General features: G+C 35.3%; 1 protein-coding gene across 1 annotated transcript; it reads left to right on the top strand.

The window, feature by feature from the left end:
• The first annotated feature begins 347 nt into the window (after window positions 1–347).
• On the top strand, window positions 348–18,712 carry slc29a4b (asolute carrier family 29 member 4b). Its single transcript, XM_056452800.1, has 11 exons — window positions 348–490; window positions 1,773–1,895; window positions 2,587–2,718; window positions 2,856–2,969; window positions 3,101–3,229; window positions 6,941–7,015; window positions 8,970–9,244; window positions 11,126–11,258; window positions 11,501–11,688; window positions 14,896–15,136; window positions 18,124–18,712. Exons 2-11 carry the CDS (start codon window positions 1,775–1,777, stop codon window positions 18,276–18,278), a joined length of 1,563 nt encoding a protein of 520 aa, XP_056308775.1. The 5' UTR covers window positions 348–490; window positions 1,773–1,774; the 3' UTR covers window positions 18,279–18,712.
• The last annotated feature ends 1,602 nt before the right edge of the window (window positions 18,713–20,314 follow it).

The raw sequence follows: 20,314 nt of genomic DNA, 5'->3' as shown, positions 1-20,314 counted from the left end.
TAAATTAACCAGTCCTACAACTAGATGTTTTCCACCTAGCCTACTACAGTAGTTAACAAACTAGTAGTCAAACTATTTTTGATATGCTTCATTGATTCATCCATCATTCAATCAATCGTTTTATTCAAGAAATTAATAAACAACAATAAAATGTTGTGAGGCATGCATAGTGATGGCAACACGCCCCGATATCAACGTTTGAATAAAAAGGTATGTTCAATGTATATTTGTTGCCTACGAAAAAATATATACGAAGGATTTAAATATCAGAAATGGACCCTCATTATTAGAAAGTGTGACAACTTGCCCCGGCGATCAATCGCTCCGCGCCTGATGATTCCGTGACTTGCGCAGGAGGGCGGGAGCCTCGAGAGAGAATGAAGGAACAGAAAACTAGCATCCTCAGCTAAAAACACCGACTGAAATCAACATCCTGGCTCATAATTAAAATCATTCGCTTGTGAAGGAGTGAATGACATTGGCACATCAGGTAAGAGACCTGTTATCCATTCAGGAGAGCGCGCGAAAGCTCTGACAGACGTTCATTAGCACTGTATGGAGATGTGTAGAGACGTGTCAATTAACTCAAAACACAAACCATCCGTCTTTTCAATTGATAATAGGATGCAGTATCTCTATCTTGTTTTCCCTGTGTGAAAATTACGCTCGGACACTGAGGGTGCGTATTTCTAAAAATAGCCTTTGTTGGCTCTGTCAGGTGACCTCGGCGTGTCAGTGTTAATCGCGCGTTTATCACTCATTTTCTGACTCATCATAACATGCCGTAAAATATAAAGCGCGCGCGGATGGACACATTCAGCTGACGGGAGAGAAAAAAACACATGCTTTCAAAGAAAAGCAGGTTTAAGAACAAAGATTGAACAATTGCAATGCATTGTTGCATAAAAAACAATCTAAAGATTTTTCTTGCACGCACTACATATACACTGAGGCAAGTTGTTACGCTGGTGCATGTTATATTTCATTATAATGTATAACATGCAACATGAATAGCTAATTCATTCATTATTTTACTTAGGCGTATTCCCTTTATTCTTTAGGGGTTGTCACAGCGGAATGAACCACCAACTTATACAGCATATGTTTTACACAACGGATGCCCTTCCAGCCACAACCCAGTACTGGGAAACCATACACTCCCACATTCACACTCACACACACACTCATACACTATGGCCAGTTTAGTTTATTTAATTCACCTATAGCGCATGTCTTTGGACTGTGGGGGTAACCGGAGCACCCGGAGGAAACCTACACGGGGAGAACATGCAAACTCCACACAGAAATGCCAACTGGCCCAGACAGGACTTGAACCAGCGACCTTCTTGCTGTGAGGCGACAGTGCTAACCACTGAGCCACCACGTCACCCTTGAATAGCTAGTTAAATATTATAAGATTTGTGTGTGCAGCACTGATCTATAAGCTATTGGAGAGTGTATTAGATTGTAGAACTTTCAGTCGTGATATTACAGGAATAAATGACTTTTTAAAATATATTAAAATAGAAAGTTGTTATTTTAAACGTTTAAAATATTAATCCAATAATTTTCCTTCGGCTTAGTTCCTTATTTATCAGAGGTCACCACAGTGGAATGAACCACCAACTTTCAAAATATTATGGAATTATTAGTTGTACTATACTATAGCAAAAAAAAAGTCAGCCTCAATGAGAATAATATGTTTGTAATATGCAACAATAATATAATAACTCTAATAAAACTATTTAAATTCTGATATATATTATTTCCAGTCATGTATTCTGAGGAGTGGAGCAGGAATCGTCAGGGTAGAGAGAAGACTGTGATCACGAATTTCAGCTTTAGTCAGCTGCCAGAGGAGAAGACTGGAAGGATAAAACCTCACAGTGCTCATGGTGAGTTACAGGTGCACATTGAAAGCACAATATTTGTTATTTTTTTTAATTAAAATCCCCCCCCCCCAAAAAAAACCTGGATATTGTTATATATTTTGCTGACTTATGATCTTATGTTAACCCAAAGTTTTGAAAAATGTTTAAAAAACTAATCCCTAGAAATTAGCAATTTTAAGTAGTGACACAGACTGTGATCTGTGTGTTCATGGTACGCCCTTGCACACCTTCGATTTCTGGTTTGGTTTTATAAAGAACAGAGAAACACCAAGGACACTTTATTATGTTGTGCGTTTTATAAGATTGCATGGATAAGCATTATAACAGAGCCCTAAAATGTATTTAATATGACAAAACTTGCATGTACTGTAGTTTTCATATAAAATGTTGATGTAAAATAATGCATGGATCAGTGCAAACTTATTTCAGGCAGCCAAACTCATCAAATATTTTATAATATTTCAGTAATTCAACAAAACCTACAGTATGTTCACAGTTCTGTGTTGTCACATGACATAGGTGAAGAGAAGTATTATTTATTTAGTAATATTAAATTTGTAATTTTAAGAGTTTTATTTAGATAGTCGTTATTACTTAAATGTATTTAAGATTTAACAAATGATTAAATTAATGATTAATTAAAATTAGACACTTTTTAGGTGGTATTCATTTATGTTTTATGCTTTAATTTTAGACTCTGACGAATCCATTCCAGATGATCGATACCATGGCATCTACTTTGCCATGCTGCTGGCTGGTGTGGGCTTTCTACTGCCATACAACAGCTTCATCACTGATGTGGATTATCTTCATCGTAAATTCAAAGGTGCGATGCAACCAAGCTGTCTCATAAAGTCATCACACACAAAAAAAAACGTACCTAGTGCTGTATAACAAACTATTGCATGTACAGTGAACAAAAAAGTTGTGCTTGTCAATTCCTCTGTTCTGTTCCGCTGTCAGGCACGTCTATTGTGTTCGACATGAGTTTGACGTACATACTGGTGGCTCTCAGTGCTGTCATTGTGAACAACGCGCTGGTGGAGAGACTGAGTTTACATACTCGCATCTGTGTGGGTGAGAACATGTAAAAGCTGTCAATTTAAGATTTAAGACAAACTCATGAGCTCCTCATGAGATTTCAGTGTGTCATCATATAACAATTAAAAAAAAATGCATTACTTTTAAATATTGTGTTGCATTTATAGGATACCTGTTTGCATTGGGACCTTTGGTGTTTGTGAGTGTATTTGACGTCTGGTTGGAGCTGTTCAACACTCAGCAATCCTATGCTGTTACTCTGGCTGCAGTTGCCATTGTTGCATTTGGATGCACAGGTACTGTATATACATGCATATGTTCATGCATTTTCCTATATTGTGTTTTTGTGATCTAAAACTGAACCTCGTCCTTCCCCATTCCCCATTTTTTATAGGATTTTCCTTAAATTACAAAATAATTTGGTACTATTGTACAAAATGTACAAAATATTGTACATTTTGACGTGTGTAGAGGGAGAGAAGGAAAATAATAATTCATTTATTCGTTTTCTTTTCGGCTTAGTCCCTTTATAATCTGGGGTCACCACAGCGGAATGAACCACCAACTTATCCAGCATATGTTTTACTCATACGGCCCTTCCAGCTGCAACCAATCACTGGGAAACAGCCAAACGCTCTCATTCACACACATACCCTACAGTCCATTTAGCTTACCTAATTCACTTGTACTGCATTTGGACTTGTGGGGAAACCGGAGCACCCGGAGGAAACCCAGGTGAACACAGGGAAAACATGCAAACTTCACACAGAAATGCCAACTGACCCAGCCGAGGCTTGAACCAGCGACCTTCTTGCTGTGAGGCTATCATGCTAACCACTGCCCCACCGTGATGGCCAGGAAAATAATCACAGATCCTAAATGATTGTGAAATTATTTGTGGGAACTAAAACAATTGTTTACACAACAAACTGAAAGTACGATCAAGTAAAATGGTATTCAAACTCACATTGGTTGCATTTAACACTGAGAAAAGCACATAATCAGTACCTGAGGTGATCGTTGTCATAGTAGTTTATGCAGTTTTGAGAAATTTCCAGTGATGTTTTGGACAAAAACTCATGGAAAATATTCTTTTGTTGTGTGTCATCGCATGTAGTTATTTAGTTGCGTGTAGGCTCGATAGTCAGGCACACTAGCTCATGTTAGTTTCTTCAATCTGGCAACCTGCGTTTAAGAGGAGTCGTCAGAGTTGGAGCCTGGTGAAAAGTGTTTTAAATTAGAACTGCAATACCTAGTTCAACCACTGGAAGTCAATCTTGCATGCCGTACCTTCAAATAACTTCCAGTATGCAGTGTCTGATTATTTTCAGTTTGATGAAATGAAAAAGGGCAACACGGTGGCTCAGTGGTTAACACTGTTGCCTCACAGCAAGAAAGTCACTGGTTCGAGTCCTGGCTGGGTCAGTTGGCGTTTTTGTGTGGAGTTTGCATGTTCTCCCCGTGCTCATGGGGGTTTCCTCCAGGTGCTCTGGTTAACCCCACACTCCAAAGACATGCAGTATAAATAAATTGAATGGCCGTATAGTGTATGTGTGTGAATATGAGAGTGTATGGGTGTTTCCCAGTACTGGGTTACAGCTGGAAAGGCATCCGCTACATAAAACATATACAGGATTATTTGGCGGTTCATTCCCCTCTGGTGACCCTTGATGAATAAAGGGACTAAGCCGAAAGAAAATGAATGAATGAAATGAAAAAAGTGATTAATACACAAGATATGAGTAGGTGGAGCAGATGACTTCCTAAAATACACCATCTGGCCAGGAGGAACATAAAAGCCACAAAATCTGTCTCATATTATGAACAGCGAACTGATAAAGAAAGTGTAACAAACAGTGATGTTGTAGGCACAGCTTTAATTTCTGTCCCAACAACTATTTGAGACATCGACCCAAATATTTCCAATCTATCCATATAAAATTTGACAGAACCAAAACATATGCCAGGGTTGCAGGAACCTGACAACAATGATCACAGATGGGATCAACATTAGAGAAAATATTGGTTTGACCTTAGTCCAGTGAGAACAATAAGGTATTTTGCCTTGAATCCAACTGTTTGGCACACACAGATAAGCAATGCACCTTGTAAAAAATGCTTTTCCACAGTTTGTCTGAGATAGGGCTGCACAATATGTAGTTTTGGCATCCATATTGCAATGTGTGAATGCGCAGTATTATACATGGCAGGATTATAGTTGAGCAGGGACAACTGTGGAGTCATTTCAGTTCAACCATAAAAACTTGAAAGTGTATTAGTTGTGTGTGTTTTGAGGCCTGTGACTGTGTAAATATTTTAAATGAGTTTAAAGCATTTGGTCACAAGGAATTATTGCATTTTGTAGCTTTAACAAAAATCGTTTTTATTTAGTGAAGTTTATTTATAAACTATTTCAACCTAACACTCAGGCTGTCTATAAAAAAGATTGTTTTTTTTCTAAGGAAACTGAGATGTTTTCAGGTTTGTACCTCTATGATGACATTGTTTTATAAACAATTTATTGAATCTGTTTTATCTTTTTGCATTGTAGCTTGGTACGGTAATCTGAGTGTGTCAAACAAGAACAGGTTGAGTAGTCTGGTGAAGGCAGACAAATAGAGTCAGAAATTCTTTTATAATGGTGGCCATTAGGTCATTAAATGAGTCCAGGTGGGAGGGAGATGCACCTTCAATATGATGTATTGGATGTTGTGGGGTAATATTTTATTAATGTGTACATGGAACTTTGCCTGTGTTACGGCACCTTGCTGCAATTTTAGTTTCCCTAAACAGGATAATAAAGTTGAGTCTGAGTCTGAGGATCACGTGCTTATGATTGACACGGCTGGCCCAGAGTCAAGCTAATGTACGATCCACTAATCAGACGATTCCTAACTTTAGTATAAATAACCAAAGCATCTTATCTTAGTCATCTTCGCCTTGAAGAATCCCCCCCTTCCACCCCCCCCCCCTCCTCTTTATAGCGGCCCAGTGGCTAGCACTGTTGCCTCACAGTAAGAATGCCTCCAGTTCGGGTCCCTACCCGGCCAATTGGCATTTCTGTGCGGAGATTATGTTCTCGTGCTCTCTTGGGTTTTCCCCAGGTCCTCGGTTTTCCTCCCACAGTCCAAAACATGAGACACAAACTGACTAAACCAAATCAGCACCATAGTCAAATTCCACCAGCAGCACACCCTCATAGCAATCCTTAAGCAGCAGGAGGGGGGTTCTCGAGATCTACCTGAACTCAAACTCCCATCTCACCCTGCAAAAGGGAGGGAGCCTCGGGCTCGAGGATCTCATGAGCTCAGGGCTCTCTCCCAGGACAGCATGCCAAACTAGCTTTATTACCAATCATCAGCTAAGTGTGAACTCTTGAAATAATGTATATGATGAAGACAACTTTATTGATTGTTTGATTATTTTATTTCTGTACATGAATACTGTTAGACTAGATATTTATGCCGTTGCTCTGCTGTATTTATCTATGCTGGTAATTCGTCTATTATATTTTCTGCAGATGCCCACCTATACAAAATCTTCCTATTCAATATAAATGTATAAATTATTTCAAAATAGAAAAATATTTAAGTTAGTTGGTGAAGTATTGCAATATAAATCGCAGAAAATAAAAGTATCGCTATGTACATTTTTTCCAATATTGTGCAGCTATAGTCTGAGATAATAAGTCTTATAAGTCTTCCTCCCATTGAGCTATTATTGGATATCAGTGAGCTTCTATGCAGAGAACATATTTTGTTTTCATCAAAACTGAAATCTTCCCTTTCCTAATACACATTGGTTCAATGATTAAATCTATAGGAGTAGAAGAGGGGAGGCTAGGGAAATGAAAATGATCCATAATATGGATAAAACTGCAACCTTGCAAATATCTGAAAATATGGTTCAGGGCCACAAAAACTCATCTGAGAGCTGTTGAAAGGATGCAAAAACAACATCTATATATAAATCTTTAAACATGTACCATGTCCTTTTGACCTTTACAGTGCAGCAGTCCAGTTTCTATGGTTACACAGGGATGCTGCCCAAGAGATACACGCAGGGTGTGATGACTGGAGAGAGTGAGCTGAAATTTCAACCATTACATTAGAGTCAATGTGACATTTACTTCAGATTATACCACCATTCTCTTTACTGTAATGCATTTTGGGTTTCTGCATTTAGTCATATTGGTCGCATTTTGGGTTTAAATATTCTCAGTAATTATAAAAGCAACTCAGCAATTTGTTTAAAAAAATATACTGTAATAAAACAATATTATTAGTGCATTATTAATACGTTATTATTATTATTATTATTATTATTATTATTATTATTATTATTATTATTATTGTTGTTGTTGTTATTATTGAATACATAATTAAATATGCAACACAGTAACACAGTAATTTGTTAAAAATATACTGTAATAAAACAATATTCAAAGTGCTTTATTAATACATATTATTACTGAGTACATAATTAAACATGCAAATAAAATATTTAAATATGAATAATGCATTTTATTCATAATCATTTGATAAAATGATCTATTATAATGTTTAGACATATTGATCTCAATTAATATTCTCAGTAATTATAAAAGTAAATCAGTAATTTGTGTACTGTAATACTGTAATAAAACGATATTTATAGTGCATTATTAAAATATTATAATTATTGAATACATAATTAAATATGCCAAAGTAATTATTTAAATATGAATAATGTATTTTATACTTAATCATATGTCACAATTATTATATATTATAATATTTAGGCATTTTGGTCTCAATAAATATTCTCAGTAGTTATAAAAGTAACTCAGTAATTTGTAAAAAAAAATACTGTAATAAAAGAATATTTATAGAACATTATTAATAAATTATTATCATTGAATACATAACTAAATATGCAAGTTAAGTATTTAAATATGAATAATGTATTTAATACTTAATCATACATTAAAATTAATGGTCATACATTAAAACATATTGGTCACAATAAATATTCTCAGTAGTTATAAAAGTAACTCAGTTATTTGTTAAAAATACTATAATAAAAATATTTATAGTGCATTATTAATACATTATTATTACTATTGAGTACATAATTAAATATGGAAAAGTACATATTTAAATATGAATAATGTATTTTATACTTAATTATATTTTAAAATTATATATTATAATATTTAAGCATATTGGTCTCAATTAATATTCTCAGTAATTATTAAAGTAACTCAGTAATTTGTTAAAAATATACTGTAATAAAACAATAGTTATAGTGCATTATTAATACATTATCATAATTGATACCGAATACATAATTAAATATGATTAAGTAATTATTTAAATATTAATAATGTATTTTATACCTAATCATATGTTAAAATTATATATTATAATAATTAGACATATTGGTCTCAATAAATATCAGTAATTCTAAAAGTATCTCAGTAATTTGTTCAAAAATACTGTAATAAAACAATATTTCTAGTGCATTATTGATACATTATCATTGAATACATAATTATTTACATATTGCAAAAGTAAGTATTTAAATATAAATAATGCATGTTATACTTAATTATATGTTAAAATTATATATTATATTTATACATATTGATCTCAATAAATATTCTCAGTAATTAAAAAGGAAATCAGTAATTTGTTAAAAATACTGTAATAAAACAATATTTATAGTGCTTTATTTAATATATTATTATTAATATCATTATTGAATACATAATTAAATATGCAAATTAAGTATTTAAATATAAATAATAAATTTTATACATAATCATGTTACAATTATTATATATTATAATCTTGAAATATATATTATTACATTACAATATTGAAATAATTCGACCTTTGTGCATTATGGTAATGTGAATTGGTGGGAGAAATCTGCTTGAATGTGCTTTAAATAATGGCACAATACAAAAATTAATTTTAAATCTGCTTTTCTTGTTATATGATTGAAATTCTTAATCATAACACATGCTGTTTTTGTCAAATACGCTTGTTTCAGGCACTGCAGGAGTTATTGTCTCTCTGAGCCGGATTTTTACAAAGCTGCTGGTGGAGGATGAGAAGAACAACACTATTATCTTCTTCCTGTTCTCCGTCTCAATGGAGACGCTCTGTTTTCTGCTTCATGTGGTGGTTCGGCGAACACACTTCGTCCGTTATCACACCAGCAGAGCTCGCCAGAGCCACAGCTGGCTCAAAGGACAGATTAATAACGCTACAACGCAAAAGCACAGCGGCTATCAGATACATTACGACAGCAGTGCAGAGGAAGAGGTACATTCACACACAGGAACACTTGTTTTACTTTGAAAGGTTTTTAGGGCCATTTCATGAAATATTCATTCATTTATTTATTTTCCTTTGGCTTAGTCACTTATTTATCAGGGGTCGCCACAGTGGAAGGAACCACCAACTATTCCAGCATATGTTTTACATCGTGGATACCCCTCCAGCCACAATCCAGTACTGGAAAACACACATACACTCTTACATTCATACACTAAGGCCAATTTATTTAATCTAATTCACCTATAGCGCATGTCGTTGGACTGTCGGGGAAAACAGAGCACCCGGAGGAAACCCACACCAACAAAGGGAGAGCATGCAAACTCCACACAGAAATGCCAACTGGTCAAGCCGGGACTCAAACCAGCGACCGCTTTATTTCATGACATATTATCTGTAAAATTCCATGTTTATGGAATGTGGAACACAATTTTACTTTACATTTTGGCCATTCATTTACATGACAGCAGCCATTTAAGGGCATAAAATGATTTAAAATGATTAAAAATAGTTTCAAAGTTTAAGTTAACTTTAGTGTTCATGTAAGCTACAAAAACAAACACTTGTGACTCCATGGACTTGTACAGTATAGTGCATGTCCAGTTTATATACATATTCAAGTGTACTGTATGTGCATAGGCTGGTGGGTTTGTTTTTAAAAAGTAACATCTTCATGTACAAGGTTTTTAGGTTTGATTTTTAGGTCATTGTTTAGGAGGGGATAGCACGGTTAGCACTGATGACTCACAGCAAGAAGGTCATGGTTTGAGTTTCAGCTAGGCCAGTTGGAATTTCTCCTCATGTTGGCGTGGGTTTCCTCCGACTGCTCCTGTTTTCCCCACAGTCCAAATACCAAATGCGCTATATAGGTGAATTGGATCAACTAAATTGCCCGTATTATATGAGTGTGTGTGACTGTAAGAGTGTCTGGGTCTTTTCCAGTCCTGGATTGTGGCTGGAAGGGCATTCACTGCATAACACATATGCTGGAATAGTTGGCGGTAGGGTTGTCACGATACCATTAATTCCCCTTACGATTCTATACCAACTGGAGTATCTTGATACCAAATAGTATTGCGATACTGTAATTCATAACCCAAATTATAAAGAAAATAGTCAGGAATACTATATTTTACATGTTATAATTGGTCTACTTGAATTTAATTCATAATTCCCTCATTATTGAATTAAGTATTATTTGGATGTCACTTCACCTAAAATGTATTCTTTCTATTTGTTTATTTTGTAGATAACTGACCAACAATAAATACATTAAAATAAAGATACAAATTATACCAACTGAAATTTGCTACAAAACGAGCATTTTCCAACAACATTAGGCCATATGAGGTGGTCAAAAATGTTTCCTGTGGCTATTTTGTGTTTTTCATCTATTTTTTTTTATTCTTATCAGGTAACAATTTAAAGTAATTCAAAATTTCACTTTGTGAGTCGTTCTTTTTAAGAGATTATTGCGGTTGTTGTAGCTACTAAATCATATTGAAAGGAACAGAAATGAACTGATTCAGGTGTGGGTTTCAAATGTCAGAAAACATCAGAAAATGTGCAACCTTAAAGGGCTCAACAGACTATTAAAATAAAATGGTCTATTGCTGCACAAATGTGTGAGCATTTTAGTGACTTTTCCACATCCAACACTATTGTAATCTACCATTTACAGTGGCACCAGCAGTATTTTGGAGCCATAGTATCGCGATACTACCATAGTACCAGTGCACTGTGCCACCCCAGTTGGCAGTTCATTCTGTTGATAAATAAGGGACTAAGCTGAAGGAAAATGAATGAATGTTTAGGATGATTTGCTCAAAAGATTGCATTACTCTGACTCACGACTGTTCCACAAATTAGGAAGGAATGGCGTCAAGCATGGTTGACGATGCTGATGCGGTTAATCTGGGTAACGGTTCCCATGGAGATGGCATATACGTCAGATTTGATGTGCCCAAACCAGAATCCAAGAGGAGCTGGATCAGTGTGAAGGGTGAGCCATGATTTTATCATAATCACCAGTAGTTAAAGCTGGAGTACATAACCTGTGTTTGGTTAATATAAATAAATAAATAAATAAATAAATAAATAAAGATGGTTAATTTGCTTTTTCTGTGAAATGAACAGTTTCCTTATTTATTATTTCAAACAGAGATGGTGAAAAAGAGGCAAAGCGTATATATTGTAGCTCAAAGAAACTGAAGTTTGACCATGATGTATGATGTTTTCTTATAGAGTTGCTGGGTCGGAGGTGTGCTGTAGCCCGGGTGATCTGGCCATATATGCTTTCAATCTTGGTGACATATTTCATCACTCTGTGTCTGTTCCCTGGACTGGAGTCAGAGTTGCACAATGATACACTGGGAGAATGGCTGCCTATCCTCACCATGGCTCTGTTCAACATGGCTGACTTTGTGGGCAAGGTAAAATGAAACTTTTTTTATAGTCATATATGTAAGGAATAATTGATGACAGAGCAGCATGGTGGCTCAGTGGTTAGCACTGTTGTCTCACAGCAAGAAGGTCACTGGTTTGAGTCCCAGCAGGGCCAGTTGGCACGTCTGTGTAAAGTTTGCATGTTCTCTCTTTGTTCCCGTGGGTTTCCTCGAGGTGCTCCGGTTTCCCCACAGTTCAAAGACATGTGCTATAGGTGAATTGGATGAACTAAATTGGCCCTAGTGTATGAATGTGTGTGTGAATGCAAGAGTATATGGGTGTTTCCCAATACTGGGTTGCAGCTAGAAGGGCATCCGCTGTGTAAAACATATACTGGAATAGTTGCCAGTTCATTCCGCTGTGACGACCCCTGAAAAATATGGAACTTAGCTGAAGGAAAATCAATGAAATAATTGATGACGGGCCTGAGGTAAATATTCAACAGACTCAAGTAAATTATTCTACTTATACTATGGTTACCCCACCTGAAGGCATGGGGTATTTCAAGATATTTGTTTTTCCACAACCCATTTCTGTCCATATAGAAATCTGATAAATGACAATATAAGCAAATTACATATTTGACATACAAGTTCATATTTAGATTTTACATACTTAACATACATTTTAAATATGCAACACATATTTCTGCAAAAATAGCCACTTGCATATACAGATGAAGTCAGAATTATTAGCCCCCCATTTATTTTTTTTCCCCCATTTTTGTTTAACGAAGAGAAGATCTTTTGAGTTTGTTTTCGAATGAGACTAGAGGATTTTCGTTCCTGAAAACCTTTCAAATTATTCATGGTGATGTCAGATGGTAGTTTTTAGAGCCCAAGAGACAAGTGTAATTCTCCAGGTGCGATTCTTGAAGATTTTCTCATCCTCTTAATAGTGTATATGAAGATAAACATACAGTTGAAGTCAGAATTTTTAGCCCCCCTGTATAAATTTATTTTCTCAATTTCTCTTTAATTTCATATTTAAAAACATATTTCTAAACATAATAGTTTTAATAACTAATTTCTAATAACTGATTTATTTTATCTTTGCCATGATGACAGTAAATAATATTATTTTTGTTTCAATATTTTTATTATTAGAAATTTTTGCAGAAATTTACTTGAAAATACACTTTTTTTTAAACATAAACATAAAACTTGCTTTCAAACTGTACATAATATTTTACTAAATATTTTTAAGACACTTCTATACAGCTTAAAGTGACATTTAAAGGCTTAACTAGGTTAATTAGGGTAACTAGGCAGGTTAGGGTAATTATGCAAGTCATATAACGATGGTTTGTTCTGTAGACTATTAGAAACAAAATTAGCTTAAAGGGGCTAATAATACTGACATTAAAATGTTTATTAAAAATGGAAAAACTATTCTATTCTAACTATTTTAGCCGAAATAAAACAAATAAGACTTTCTCCAGAAGAAAAAGTATTATCAGACATACTGTGAAAATGTCCTTGCTCTGTTAAACATCATTAAAATATACAGTATATGTTCACATATATTAGCTATAATTTTTATACGTGTTCATATATTAAATATAAATATAATTATATGTAATATATTTGACTATATATATATATATATATATATATATATATATATATATATATATATATATATATATATATATATATATATATATATATATATATATACATATTTGTAATTCTGATGTATGAAAAATCAAAAAATCATATAAGCTGACATTTTTAGTAATATTTCAAAATATATCCAAATATAAACTTGTATGTCATAGATATAATTTGCATAAATTTACATGTGTTAGATATCTATATGGCATGTGTGAGACTAGTTTCTTAACCAGACTTTTTAAATTTTGATTTATTTGCTTTTGGTCTGTTGTAACCAGAGGTGTAAAGTAACTAATTACAAATAATTAAATGACTGTAATCGAGTAGTTTTTCTCAGGAATTGTACTTTCCTTTGAGTGCATTTTTAGTGCAGTATCTCTACTTTTACTCCACTACTTTCCTTCAACCTGCAGTCACTACTTTATTTTTTCTTGTCTATGGAGATTTAAAAAATCAGCCCTGTCATTTCTGTTCAATCAAATCGCACATATAAGGTAAATCGCATCATAATGAACTTCCTCAAGACATGGGCGCTTTATAATTGCAGCAACCTGTTTGGAGTTTAGATGCGTGTCACTAATGAGAAGACATGCTTACTTACAGAAGAGATGATTACTATATGATGACCAAAATGGCCCAGCATGCACAAGACATCAAGACGACATCAGATTGACTTTGTACCCTAACGTCATGGATGTTGCATTTTTTTGGAAATTAAAATCGGGTTTACGTCAGAACTCAATGTCAGGCCAACGTTAATGTCCAACGGCCAACCTAAAACCAACCAAATATCAACGTCTAATGATGTTACAGTTTGACGTTGTGTGGACGTTACCACTATGACGTCTATCAGACGTTGGATTTTAGTTCCCATACCTGACGAATTAATGTCAGTATTTGATATAAGATCTTGGCTTGACATTGGATTTTGGTCACTTTCTAAGAACCTAAAAGGAACCAAATATCAATGTCATTCTACGTCTTTATTGGACATCAAAATAACATTGCCCTTAGACATTGAATTTTGATCACCTGAATTGAATTGAACATTGCTAGACATTGAATTTTGATCACAACCTAAATCTAACCTAATATTAACGTCTTATGACGTTGTGTGCCTGCTTAGCAATATTTAGATGCACTACAGAATGTTGTTTACACACACATGCACAAATTACATGTAAATGCATCAGCTTTTTACAGTTCATTACTCACTACTCTCGAGTACTTTTAAAAGGGTTACTTTTTAATCATACTTTGAGTAATATTTACAACAGATACATTTACTCTGCTTGCACTACATTTCGGTCAAGTTATGGTACTTTTACTTGAGTATGATTTTTCAGTACTCTTTCCACCACTGATTGTAGGTTGTGTCATTGGTTCCTTTTAAAACCATGTGGAGTAGTGACATAGAACTGTTATGTGGTCATGACCTGCCTGGAACTGCTTTACCTGTGTGTTTATCTGCACATTTCAGCCAATCAGAATCAAGCTTTACAAAGCCTGGTAGTATAAATATCTATTGTAGTTAATGTAAAACGGTAACAGTTCAAATCTCTTTGTTTTACTCTTTAGATCTTGGCGGCGTGCCCATACGAGTGGGGCGGTGTGCAGCTGCTGGTGTGTTCATGTTTGCGCGTTCTCTTCTTGCCCCTTTTTGTGATGTGTGTGTCGCCTGTGCAGCGCCCCCTGCTGGCACACCCTGCCTGGCCCTGCGGCCTGTCTGTGATGCTAGGTATAAGTAACGGATATCTTGGCTCTGTACCAATGATACAGGCAGCTGGCAAAGTACCACTTCAGCAGCGAGAGGTGGCAGGTGAGTATGGTGCGCACACATAAAGCGAGGTATCTGTAAGCATTTCTGATATGGAGCTAAAGTAAAGTCTTGCATTAGTTTAAAATGCATTATTAAATTTGCATTAGTTTAGTTAACATTAGAATGGGCTTAATGTAGATGCACTATTTTGTTTGATGATTGTGTTAGCAAGTCAATTTAGTGAAAGTTTTCTTTGCTTTGTTTCACCTGTTATGAGTTCAGGAAACAGCTATTTAAGCATTGTAAATAAAGTGATCACCCTGATAAGTCAACACTGACTCAAATGTAAACACATTGACTGGAAAAGAAAAAAAAGCTGCAGGTTGATTTAAGGAAATCTTAAAGCATGACTCGATTTTTTACAATTTTAACCTTAAATGATGCAATGTGGAACTTTTTACTTAAAAAAAACAACCATGTTGGAAGATGTTTCCCTTGCAGAAATATTCCAGGATGAAAGTGCAAAGATCTATTGGATTCAAATTCATTCATCATTAATCTTCCTTCGGCTTAGTCCCTTATTTAGCAGGGGTCGCCACAGCGGAACAAACCGTCAACTATTCCGGCATATGTTTTATGCAACACAGGCTCATTGTGAAAACGTAGCCCTGCGGACGTTTCTGGAGACAGCGTATTACGTAGGCGGAGATACATATGGCTGCATTTCATTTCTTTAAACGAACGAAAGAAAGTCTGTCCAAAAGTGAGTCGACAGCAGCCTCTGGTGGGTTTACGCGAGAACAGCAGGCGCGAATGGCACTCGCGAGGGAAATTTGAGATCTCGAAATGCGTACACGGCGACCTCTGGCGGATTCGCGAAAACAAAAACTGCAGAAAAACGTGCCGCCAGGACGTATTTCGCGGTCTCTAGAAACGCCCGTGGAGGTACGTTGTCAGAATGAGCCTGGGTTGGTTTTATGCTATGGATGCCATTCCAGCTGCAACCCAGTACTGGGAAACACCCACACACTCTGTTTCACTCTTTGACTGTGGTCTTTTTTGTCTTTGGACTGTGGGGTAAACCGGAGCACCTGGAGAAAACCCACGACAACACACAGAGAACATGCAAACTGCACACAGAAATGCCAACTGACCCAGCTGAGGCTCGAACCAGCAACCTTCTTGCTGTGAAGTGACAGTGCTAACTACTTAGCCACCATGCCACTGGATTCAAATTGTGAAAGATTTTAACATAAATTAAACACCAACTAACCTGAACTCCATTGCAGGCTGTGTTGGGTCAGCTTTACAGGATGGCTCTCCACAGAGTCAGATCGTGGCCTTGATCGTGATTTTATGGCATACATTTGTTATGGCAATGTTCAACAACCTTATACGTTGTCACAAATTCATATTCATCAAGAATTGCATTCATTTTCTGTACTGATAATGAAAACACCTTCACTATCTGACCCTGAGACATCCATTGTCAACTCCAGCTCATCTTGAGACATTCCGATTGGTTCAGCTCAGTTGTCTGAAAATGAAGCTTTCTTTCCTAATGTAAGCTCAGTGAATCATTTTGTCATCCTGAAAAATGACAATGACAGTGAGATACATCTTTTAACATGGTTGATTAGCATAAAAACAACACACTGCATATGTTATGGTTAAAATTGGGGCTGCAGAATACATCGTTTTGGCATCGATATCGCAATTTGCACATCCACAATAGTCACATCACAGGATCTGCAATGTCGAATCAGGATTATAGTTAAGCAGGAGTTAAAACACACATGATTGTGGAATAATTGCGAAGTTTAACCATATAGTCGCCACAAAACCGTATCATTTGTATGTGCTTTAAAGCCCATGACTGTGTATGCCAGGGGTCACCAATCTCGGTCCTGGAGGGCCGGTGTCCCTGCAGGATTTAGCTACAACTTGCCTCAAGACACCTGCCTGGGTGTTTCAAGTATACTTAGTAAGACCTTGATTAGCTTGTTCAGGTGTGTTTGATTAGGGTTGGAGCTAAAATCTGCAGGACACCGGCCCTCCAGGAACAAGTTTGGTGACCACTGGTGTATGCATTTCAAGCCAGTTTAAAGCATTTAGGCACAGGAAATTTACATTTTTGTATGTTCAAGAAACATTAATTGAATTTATGTGCAGTATGAAGATTATACAGTGTTATTTATTTTACATTTATTATTTAATTTGTGTACCTGAATACTGTTAGACTCCCAGAAAAACCATAACACATTTATTTCATTTGTACTTTTGCTTTACTGTATTTATTATTGTTGTGATTTGGCTTAATACATTTTATGCAGATGCACTCTACAACAAAATCATCCTATTATCATCCAAAATAGTCCTAAAGTCATTCATTATTTCCAAATAGAGCTTTCCATTTCATGAGCTAAAATTATACTCAATATCGCAATACATTGCAATGTCAGTTTTTTCCAATATCATCCAGCCTTAGTTACAATAATTGTCGACAAACATATAACATGACAGAAACATATTAATCTCTGCAATAAAGATCAAAACGTCCAAATAGAGACTTTTATTGTGACCAGGGAGTGTAGGATAATTTCAAGCTTTTTCCATCGCAACACACAAAGTATCTGACTGACACATGTTTTGTAAGTAGGTTCTACATAACAAAAGCAAATAAAAACTACACAAATATTCTTAAAAAGATTAAATCTATACTCTTTACTTTTTTCTACAAAGTTTAAGTACATTAAAAAAACTTGTTTTTGACTTACCCCAATTAATCATGGTAAAATGACCAACGTTAGAGCTGTAGGTCAGCGCTTTCTGGATGAATTTCCAGGTAAACAGAACTCATTTTCCGATTTTTCACAATGAAATGCCTACTTTATTACATCCAATCAGCTTGCAGTAGAAAAAAAACAAGCCACGCCCACTGTTTTCTCATATAATATTCCACAGCTTCCAGTTCATGTGGACTTTAAGCATTTTGTATATTGAGCCCTCCTCTTTACATTATGTTTTCTTATTTATTTACCTCACAGGAAACACCATGACTGTGTCGTACATGGCTGGACTGATGCTGGGCTCTGCAGTTTCTTACTCAACATACAGTCTGACCTCGCAGGCACACTCCACTCACACCACGCTGAAACTCAACAGCACGCTCACGTTGCACAGCTATATGCCTGGCCACTGAGAAGAATCCAGCACACATGAACATTGGTTTGTATAGGTGATAATTATGTAGGAATTAAAAAACATTTCTGAAGGCTATCCCTGCTGGTAACACTAGAGGAACATACAAGGAAGGTCTGATGGTTAAGCATATTGAAATTCTTGGGATTAACCATTATATTGATCGATAATCTGATGTATTATTGTTCAAGACATCTTAAATGTTCAGCCACCTTGTGTTATTTACAGTAAGATGGTGTAAAGCTGTACTTTCTGAATGGTTGATATAATGATGTTGGTGTATATGACTTCATTTAATGATGCCCTGTTGCACTGATTAATAAATAGTTTCATTATTGGCTAAAAAGGTGGCCATTTTTGTCCACCTAGACAGGGCACACTGCTAATCCGACTGACATATAAAATTGGCTATTCACAGAGACATTTTCAAGATGGCCAATGGAATGAAGGAAAGTTTTTTTAGGTTTTAATGTGAAGAGTCAAAGATATCTACAGCTCATATTTACAAAGAAAAAAAAATGGAAAATTAGTGGAATGAAGATATTTTTTTGTTGTTTTTAGGCTTTAGTCAACGAAATCTATAGCTCGTATTCACCCACTTTGAATGTTATCACTCATATCACTCGTTATCAGTGGTTATCAGCTTATAGATATGGGCCAGTAGGGGCTTTTTGCGCTTACTAGTAGGCTCAAAAGGCTGTTATCATCCATCTACATGGTTAATCAGCTATACTAATTGGGAAGACTTCAGATCCAGATCTGTTTTACATTACTGTGAAGGTTGGGGTTGGGGTAAATGTTAATAAAATACAATAAATGGGAAATATTATAAACAATATAAATAATTCTTGTTAACTTCCTCCAACAGATGTATGTGATCTATAACTGATTAACCATGTTGAAGGATGATTACAGCCTTCTGAGCCTACTAGTAGGTGCAAGAGACCTCTATTGGCCTATATCTATCAGCTGATAACCACTGATAATGCCCAGTAATAACATTCAAATTAGCAAAAAAATTGTCATATTTACAAATAAAATACACGGAAAATTAGGCCCATAGTTTGTTTCTGTTATTATTCCATATTCCATATATGTTAATTAAACATTTGGTTTTGGTCCACTTAAAAATCTTTCTGTCATATTTAATTCCTAATCTAAAGACACACACACACAAAAATGTTAATATAAATATTTTGAAAATTCTATATTCTAAAAATGTTTTCTAAACATTTAAAGCATCTATTTGTGCTGGGTTGAGCATGTTTTATTAAGTAAAATAAGTATTGAACACGTCATGTTTTTTCCTAGGAATAACATTTCTAAAGGAGCTGTTGATGTGGAATTGAACCAGATTTTGGTAAAAACCCAAACAATACAAACATAAAAATAAAACAAAACAAAAAAATCTGAAAATTTGTTCTTTGTAATAACAATGGAATGACACAAGGATAAAGCACTGAACCACTGAAATGTATTTAATACTTCATATAAAAGGCTTTTTTGGTGATTAAAGATGGACTTCAACAGAGTGTAAAAATCTTGATGGTTCTGTGGGTCTCGTCTATCAAATCTGATTTTTAATTTGTATTTTTTATTGGATTCAGATCAGGCGATTGGCTGGGCCATTCTACAGCTTGATTTTCTTTCTCTGAAAGCATCTGAGAGTTTCCTTGACTGTGTTTTGGATCATTGTCTTGCTGAAATGTCCTAGTTTCATCTTCATCATCCTACTAATGTAGATGTTGGACTGAAGCAGAAAATATAAATTTACAATGAGGAAGGGCTGAGGGTTGCTGAAGAACTGCTGAAAGATTTCAGCTGCTGTCTGGGCTTTCACTACCTTTCTACACCTCCCTTTCTTCATGTGTTCAATACATTTTCCCTGCATCATTTTATAACACATAACTTCATTTGTAAACTAATTAGATTTGTTTTCTTTGCCTATATGGATTTCTTTGTCACCACATCCAGGGAAAATTTAAAGTCTAAGCACCTTAGAAATATGTTTACTGAGAAAAAATGGTGATGTGTTCA

The sequence above is a fragment of the Danio aesculapii genome, chromosome 1, assembly GCF_903798145.1.
Source record: "Danio aesculapii chromosome 1, fDanAes4.1, whole genome shotgun sequence".
Taxonomy (NCBI): Eukaryota; Metazoa; Chordata; class Actinopteri; order Cypriniformes; family Danionidae; genus Danio; species Danio aesculapii.
This window is presented reverse-complemented; position numbering and strand designations above follow the sequence as displayed.

Excerpts from the sequence above, each read along its gene's own strand:
- slc29a4b (XM_056452800.1), top strand. The coding sequence starts at position 1,775 with ATGTATTCTGAGGAGTGGAGCAGGAATCGTCAGGGTAGAGAGAAGACT. Across the intron at positions 11,689-14,895 it reads TGGCTGACTTTGTGGGCAAG|ATCTTGGCGGCGTGCCCATA; the intron begins GTAAAATGAAAC and ends TTTACTCTTTAG. Across the intron at positions 15,137-18,123 it reads TCAGCAGCGAGAGGTGGCAG|GAAACACCATGACTGTGTCG; the intron begins GTGAGTATGGTG and ends TTTACCTCACAG.